The 8467-nt window shown below is 37.5% G+C and overlaps 1 protein-coding gene across 1 annotated transcript in view; it reads left to right on the top strand.

Moving 5' to 3' along the window:
• The window catches only part of LOC105308561 (cytochrome b-245 heavy chain), a 33257-nt gene that overhangs the window by 19125 nt on the left and 5665 nt on the right, over window positions 1-8467 (top strand). Inside the window, exons 7-11 of the mRNA XM_011384561.2 lie at window positions 376-505; window positions 2712-2804; window positions 5263-5516; window positions 6375-6537; window positions 7766-7912. Coding sequence (XP_011382863.1) covers window positions 376-505; window positions 2712-2804; window positions 5263-5516; window positions 6375-6537; window positions 7766-7912 — 787 coding nt within the window. The remainder of the gene's footprint in view (window positions 1-375; window positions 506-2711; window positions 2805-5262; window positions 5517-6374; window positions 6538-7765; window positions 7913-8467) is intronic.

The following is an 8467-nucleotide window of genomic DNA, read 5'->3' as shown; positions in this document are numbered from 1 at the left end:
GTATGGGCTAGCAGTTGCTTTGTTAGGTTTGCAGTTTTCCTGTTTTTGTATGTTTGTTTATAAATGAAAATAATTCTTGAAACAGAAAAACAAATGCTCCCTTTAAGAAAACATGCATTGACGATCCAAAACTTACCCTCTGTAATATTACATATAAATATTCTTTGTGCCACTGTACATATTTCTTTTCTATTGCTGAAGATCACACATTTTCTTTTCCTTTCTCTAATCTATTTGGAGGGAACAATAAGGTATAACTTCTTAATAAAAAGTATGGAACTCATGCCTAAATACTTAAAATATTACCAGAATCTCAAAAAAAATTTTGCTTTATTTCTTGGTACTAAATGATCTGGACTTACATTTTTTTCCCAGGCGAATTGTACGTGGGCAGACCCCAGAGAGTTTGCTGGAGCATGTACCAAAACACTGTTATCAAAACATCTCAGATTGGGGAAAAATAAAGGGATGCCCAGTCCCGCAGTTCTATGGAAATCCTCCTATGGTATGTACAATTCATTGTTGCTATTACAGTTTCATTAACAAAATCTTCAAACTATGTCTATGAAATACATATAAATGTCATAGAGTTGTCCATCACAAATCTCATGGAACTGCTAGAATGTTTTAAGTATGTACTTTTTCCTGCTACACTTATTGTCTAGAATCATTTCTTAAAGAGTAAGGTTTGCATTGGTCTTTTATGAATATCTTGATGTAAAACTTGGAAAAGAATTGTTTTTGAAAATGCTGTTTGGGTTCAAGAAGTTTCATCCCTTCTCTTCTGGATGAGGGCCACAATAATACCAGTTAATGGTTTTCAGAGGGATTCCTTCATAAGCTGAGTTGGATAGCTCAGATGATCACCTTTAAGGAGCTAGGAGTCTCTTCAAATATCAGGAAGTAAGACTTTCTATACAGCTTTCACAGCTGGGAAGAAAATTGGTGAGGTGACACATAGGGTTGCCTTCAGGCATCAGCAGGTCCAGCCTATGGGGCATAAAAGAGGTTGGACAGCCAGATTAACATCAATACCTAATGACACTACGTGGTAGAGCAGGAGTGTGGCAAGGGTGACCAAGGGAAAAAACATGCTGCAATATTTACCGTCTTCAGTTGAGAGCTTCAAAGAGCTCCATTTTGGGTATTCACAACATCTCTGCTCCATAGAGTGAGAAGTGGACCCTGTGATAGCCATATACTTTCCCCACTTGGCAAGCAGGATACTTTATTGGTTATCAAGCTAGCCATTGGTATAAAACTAGTCAAAAATCAATATTTGTACAGGGCTTCTGAACAGAATTAGTATATTTTCATTAAGCAGTGTATAATATAAAGGTAAAATTTCCATCCCATTTTCTCCTTTTCCCCTCCTACTCTCCTAACATAGAAGTACTCTTCCTCTAGACACAACATGGTATCTGAGGACTTAACATCTTTAAGCATCCTTGTTCATTAATGAAAGAAACCAGACATGTCAGTGACCTGTCCCCACTACATGCAGATATCAACAGAAACGATAAAAAGGGAACTATATTTCAGGTTGTCATATGGTCAAGGAGAAAGCACATTTCCTCGAAGACGGCTGGAGTCAGAGTACTACTACCTTAACAGGCATCTACCTCAAAGGAGCTTCTGGGTTTAGGGGAATATCAGAAGCAATGTCAAAGACTTGGCTCCATTCAGTGGGGCCCCATGGTGGCACCCAGGAAATAGATAAATGATTCCACACTATTTTAAAAACCCGTACCGTGAAAACAAAGGCCACTAGCAGAACATTACTGACTCTGGGGGCAGATATTCTTCAACTTTGGCTGGAGATGGAGACATTTAAGTGATATTATCTTCTAAAATTCTTTGCTACTTCAGGTATTAACCTAGATGCTCTCAAGTTTCAATAAGTTTCTAAAAAAAAGTTAATAGAAAGATCATATGTGAGACTATGAGTAGCACTTCATGCTTTTTTTTCCTTCTTGGAATCCATTCTAGAGTGTCATCTTTTAGATGATATTGCATTCTAAGATTCTTTGATACTTCAGATATTAAACTAGGAACTTAACTGGCTGTTTTGCCTAAATGTATTTATGTAGCCAACAATGCTACAAGGTAACTCCAGTGTTCTGAAACACCACGGATTCTGACAAGAGGTGAATCTGCAGAAATCTGAAAATCGTTGGGTTTGCCCCTATTCGGCAAATGCATTGCATAGCTCTTAGAACTTACCAGGATATTGGAGAAACAGCTACATTCTTACATAAAATTTCTCTTCTTGCAAAAGAATAAACTTTGACTACATAACAATTGAAAGCAATTGCAGTGTTGCATTAAAAATATGGTGTTGCTGAAATGATATCCTTTATAGAAATGGTAATTCTGAAACCAACCTTGCTCTGCTGTGGGGTTATTGCAACTGCTGTTGCAACACTAGGAGGAAATCCCATTCTTGAGGGCAGTTCCTCTTGGGAAAGTTTCATACTGTAGATAAAGTTCCCTAATGTGGGCAAAGAGAATGTTCATTTCTACTGGCTCAAAACTTTATTTTAATTTTAGATATTTTTCATACATTCTGTGATAGAAGAAATTTACCAATCTGATATCAAATATTTAAACAAGCCTACAAAGATTATGTTGACTTCTAAAATGTTTTGTCCCTGTGAATAAAATGTTCACCCCTTAACACATCCTTTTCCCATTTTTTGCTCTAATTACAGACTTGGAAATGGATAGTGGGTCCCATGTTCCTATATCTCTGTGAGAGGTTGGTACGGTTTTGGCGATCTCAACAGAAAGTGGTCATCACCAAGGTATTGGATGGTTTAGGAATTTCTAATAGTATCTAACTATGTCATGAACAAATCTATCCAAGTTCTCTATACCATTGATCAGAGTTCTCTTTTACTCAGTTTCTTTTGATTAAATTTAGAGCAGAGAGATGACCCACAGTTGATTTCAATGTACTTAGCTTGATAATCAGATGGTTGGGCCTTTAAACTGGGGAAACTAGAAGTTAACATTTTTCTGTTAAAAAATGAACCTAAATGTTTTGTGTAAATGAACACGTTGTGTGTGTGTATAGAAGGGAAAGATGTAGAGTGATAATGTGATTAGTTAATAAAGGAGACACAAGAAGTGAGTCCAAAAGGACATACATTGAGCCTTAAAATATTCAGATGCCAAAAGAACCAGGGAACCAAGGGCAGGTCTGATTGAGGTTGAAATAATTTCCCATGTCCCCTTTACCTCTTTTTCTGTGCTTTGTATGTAATCGTAGAATATCAGAGTTAAAGTGTCCAAAGTCTCACACAAGTTAGTAACTAAACTGCATCTAGAATTGAGTCTCCTAGCTCTAATTATATAGTGGCTTTTCTCCCAACATTTCTATGCTACTTTTCATCAAATAAATAAACATTCAACTAAACGAACATTCAACTAAACAAATAGAAATAGAAACTTCCTGTTATAGTTTCAGGAAACATCAGACAAGACTATTTTTATCAAATAAAATTTAATTTAATTCAATTTAGTTCAAAAAGTAATTGCCAAAAGCCTATTATGGGTTATTTTTGCAAAACACACAAATTCTTCCTGTCCTCCACCCTAACTTTTCTTTCTTGGCATCTATGGAAGGTCATAGTAAAGATAGTCCAGCTGGCATTGGAAATCTTGAAATATAGGAAGCTACAACAGTTCTCCTTTTATGATACTTGTATTGTACTGTAAGAAAAATTCCACAGATCAGCAAAAAGAACTACCACAAAAAGTCCCCGACTAACTGACTAACCAGACAAGTGTTTCCCTTACATACGTTTCTAAGGAAAACTTGTTTTAGATACTAATTTTCTTCTCATATAAACACACATAAGAAATAAGATGTTACCCTAAAGTATTCCAGTGATAATGCTGTTCCATTGTACATGTTATTAAATTCAATCCCAATTTTTGCCTATGGTAGCAAGATTGCAATATGGTAAAAATTAGTTTTGCCATGCAAAATTGCAACATAGTTTGGCAAAATACAAAATATGGAAAATATAATTTTCAAAATAATTTTGATAAATTTTTATTTTGTTTTCAAAATGAAGCTTCACAATTTATTTCAATGATGAAGGGAAGCTGGTTACAGCTTTATCATATAAAATATATTTAAATTACAAGTTTTGGAAATGTTTGGCAATTTTCCTTAAAAGAACTTCCCATTCTACTCCTCCTCACTGGTGAAAATTTAAGCAATATCAGTCAACATTAGGAAACTGCTATTATTTTTTTTTCTGTTGAATTTTATTTCCTTTTATATCCCTTTAGTTTTAGTTGTACATATGAAGTCCTAGGTGTCTCGGGCATTGTCCAAGAAATAGTATATTACTTTCCGTATTGAAATAACAGCTTTTTATTGTGTTCTATTTTTTAAAATTAGTTACCAACTCACCAGTTAATGGACATTTGTACTGTTTCTAATTTTCTGTTATTATAAACAAAGATGTTATCAACATCCATGTACATGGATGGATGGCAATGTGTGGGTAGGGCCTGGCTTTGGGAGAGATGGGTGGTGTATTCCCCAAATAGGGAGAAATGTAGAAGCAATGCATGGAATCAGACAGGTTCGAGGCATGACACAGGACAAAGGCAGATCAGCACAGTTAGCCTTGGTTTGGGAGATGTTGCTGTATAATTATCCAGTGGGGTCTCCTTCTTCTGTTCAGCTGCTAATGCTCTTGATCATCCCCTGAGGAAACAGGAAGATTGAGCAGGAAACCAACTTCTTCCTGTTTCTAGCACCTGCTTTAACTTTTTAGAGAAAAAAAGTATGACAGTAGGCTGGTGTCTTAGGTTGGATTCCCTGGCAAAGACTCTGAGACAGAGAACTGCATGCAGAAGGTTTAGTGGGGGCATTTTCTCAGAACCTGTCAAAGAAAAGGAAAGGAAGGCTGGGGAGAGGAAAAAGCTGACCCTCAATGCAACTGTAGCCTCAGATGACCCTGCAGGGAGTACTGGAGTTAGGGTGGCCCCTTGGAGTTGTCCCAAATTGAGGAGAGGAGCCAGACCTTTGTATCCTTGCATTAGCTCATTATCGGCCATGGGCTACAGCCTAGGGTAATTCCCAGTGAGAGACACATCTGCTGGTGAAACTGCTGTGTTGGTCTTGAAGAAAGGACATGGGTGGGGCATCTTAGCACAGCTTTTTATCCACATGAACAGTAAAAAGACAAGTTTGGGGGGAAAGTATAAGTGTAGTTTCCAGAGACATGTTTTGTTCCATAGGTGGTCACTCACCCCTTCAAAACAATCGAGCTACAGATGAAGAAGAAGGGATTCAAGATGGAGGTGGGACAGTACATTTTTGTCAAGTGTCCCAAAGTATCCAGACTGGAGTGGCACCCTTTTACACTGACCTCTGCCCCTGAGGAAGATTTCTTTAGTATCCATATCCGCATTGTTGGGGACTGGACAGAGGGACTGTTCAATGCTTGTGGCTGTGATAAGCAGGAGTTTCAAGATGCCTGGAAACTACCTAAGTAAGTACAAAGGACATATTACAAAGATGTATAAGTTCAGGAAAAATGTCACTAAATAGCTCCTTTTCTTCCATCTCTCACTGTCTTCTGAGTCTGACAAAACACATAGGTTCTACAAATTTATGTAGCTATCTCTGTGTTCCCCCATTTTATGTGTGTAGTGTGTACATATATTTATAAATCTTATGTGAAATAAAACATATTTGAATCAAATATTAATAACGAATATTCCCAAATTCCTTTTACTATATAAGGATCATGGCCAAGGTATATTAACTTTCCTAACAAACAAAATTATAGTGTATCAAATATATTCTTAAAATTTAATTGGTATATGTTATTTGAGTATAAACGTCATATACTGTTCACTTGGCCTCCTTCTTACATGCTTAACATGGTGTCAGGCACTTAGTGGATGCCGAAGAAAAATTTATTGAATAACTCAATGAATAGACAAATGAAAAGTGAAGATATTCAATCTACAAGATGTTTTGATGTAGAAATCCCTCACTTTACTTCAAAGTGCAATGTAAGCAGAAATTTCAAGCGTGGGATGCCCTGGCAAGAAATGCAGGGGTGTGTGTGTGTGGGGGGGGGGTGAAGGAGAAGGGGAGATGAATAAAATACCCTTGAGAGTTAAGAAATATTTTCAGTTAACTAAAAATTCCTCTTTGTACTTCTAACCCCAATGTTGACACTAAGTTGGTTACCTGAAAGCTATTTCATAGAAGAAAGTGCCCCATAGATACCTTGTCCTGGTTTGAAGTGACATATTGCACACCCCCAGTAATAATGTGTGCCCCATCCTACTTTGAAGAGCAAGATATCTCTGTAACCATCTCCCATGTTTCCCTCCAGGATAGCGGTTGACGGACCCTTTGGCACAGCCAGTGAAGATGTGTTCAGTTATGAGGTGGTGATGTTAGTGGGAGCAGGGATTGGGGTCACGCCCTTCGCATCCATTCTCAAGTCAGTCTGGTACAAATATTGCAATAATGCCACCAATCTGAGGCTCAAAAAGGTAGGTTCCTTCATTTTTCAGAGGGCTTGGAGCAGCTATTACACTCTGCCAAGTGAAGCCTGAGAGAGCCTTTGTGGTTGAGGCTGGCAGAGACCAAGGAAAGGAAAGCCAGGTTTAGGCAGGTCCAGAGAGGCAAGCTTCTCTTAAAAGGGCTATTTGATAAGTTAAATGTGCTTCTATATAAACAGGCCCATTAATAAAAGTAATATACTGTATTTGTATATTACTATATAGTATAGAATATTGTAAGAGATTCAAAACAAAGTTAGGATAGAAAGTATTCACAACCCCAATCCAATAGCTATCCTTTTTCGTATATTCTCTTTCAATATTTTCTCATGTTTACTCATTTTCAGAAAGTTATAAATATTGAGTAGGTACATATTCATGTCCTGTTTTTCTAAAAACGTAATGTTTTTCAGTGTTGTTACAGACTTTATAACGATCAGGTTTAACGATTCCTTCATGTTCTATTGAGAGAGTATAGAATAATTTTTCTATCATCCTAGGTTAGATATCAAGATTGATTTTATTTCTAGCTCCTCACCAATACTTTTGTTGTAGGAGGAAGGCAGGTAACATGTACTTTCTTGGAACTGTTACTTTCTTAAGGATATATCCTCAGAATAAATTCCCGGTGAGATTGGGCGAGGTTTCCCATGTAAATTTTGTTTCATTGTCTGATGAAGGACATCTTTAGTAAAATTTGAGACATTCTAATAACTGTAGCGATAACCTCTAATAGGGACACTGAGCTGACTTTGACTTTTCATTCTCTCCTTTTTCTCTTTTCTATATGGAGGAGGTATGGCAAGAACTACTTTTTTTCCCCCTAGTAACTAAGGAATGTCTAGCAGTGGTGGACAGGGAAGTAATCCTGTGGTAGCCACTGCTAGTCTAGATTCTGGTGGCCTTTCTGAGAAGAGGTACGAAGGAAGCCAGGGATTCTGGGAGGGCAAGAGCAGACCCAGAAAGAAAGTGGTAGGCTAATGTTTTTTTAAACTATGTATTTCTGAGGCCAAGCTATTTATTTACTACACTGCCAGTATGAAGGCAAGAACAGACTCATGAGAACTGGCTCATCAAATGTCCAGAGGTTTCTAAAAACCTCTTTCTAGACCTTCTGAGCAGCAGGGAAAAATTGAGGGGACGGAAGAAATCTCTATCTATGTCAATGCTAATGGGTCTTATTTAATATAATCTGCTTCATGATCCATCCCTCTTTCAGATCTACTTCTACTGGCTATGTCGGGACACACATGCCTTTGAATGGTTTGCAGACTTGCTGCAGCTGCTGGAGACCCAGATGCAGGAAAGAAACAATGCCGACTTCCTCAGCTATAATATCTACCTCACCGGCTGGGATGAATCTCAGGTGAGGGCAGGATCCCAAATCTCAGGTCCTTCCCATAGTGCTCAGAGCTTACTAACTTCCTCTTGGTTATCGGAGTGTCTGTACATTGTTTTTACCAAGAACAGTTGATTGACTCAGGTGATCTGTCCCATTTACTCTCACTCAATATTACCATGTGTTCAGATTGTTGAGACTAGATTTAAAGTTGGTGTCTGTAGAACAGATCACCTAAGGAGCCACAAAGGATAAAAGCCATGACTTTGACCTTATTAGAGCAATGTTCCCATGAGGGATCTTGAACCAGGTGGACAAGATGATCCACTGCATAATGAGAAGAGAGTATTAGCTTGCTTGCTTTCTCTCTCTCTTTTTATATATATGCATACACACACACACACACACACACACACACACACACACACACACACACCGTATATCCCTTTAATTTTATGTTTATATGTGTTTTATAATGTACACAATACATTTAAGAAGAAGTATCAAATACTATATAATCGCTCAGAGTTATTAAGCATATACCGTGTGCCAGGTATTGTTGCTAGTGTTTATATAGATTAT

This window comes from Pteropus vampyrus, unplaced genomic scaffold (genome assembly GCF_000151845.1).
Source record: "Pteropus vampyrus isolate Shadow unplaced genomic scaffold, Pvam_2.0 Scaffold592, whole genome shotgun sequence".
Taxonomy (NCBI): domain Eukaryota; kingdom Metazoa; phylum Chordata; class Mammalia; order Chiroptera; family Pteropodidae; genus Pteropus; species Pteropus vampyrus.
The sequence above is the reverse complement of the archived record's forward strand: the minus strand, read 5'-3'. Positions and strand labels throughout refer to the sequence as shown.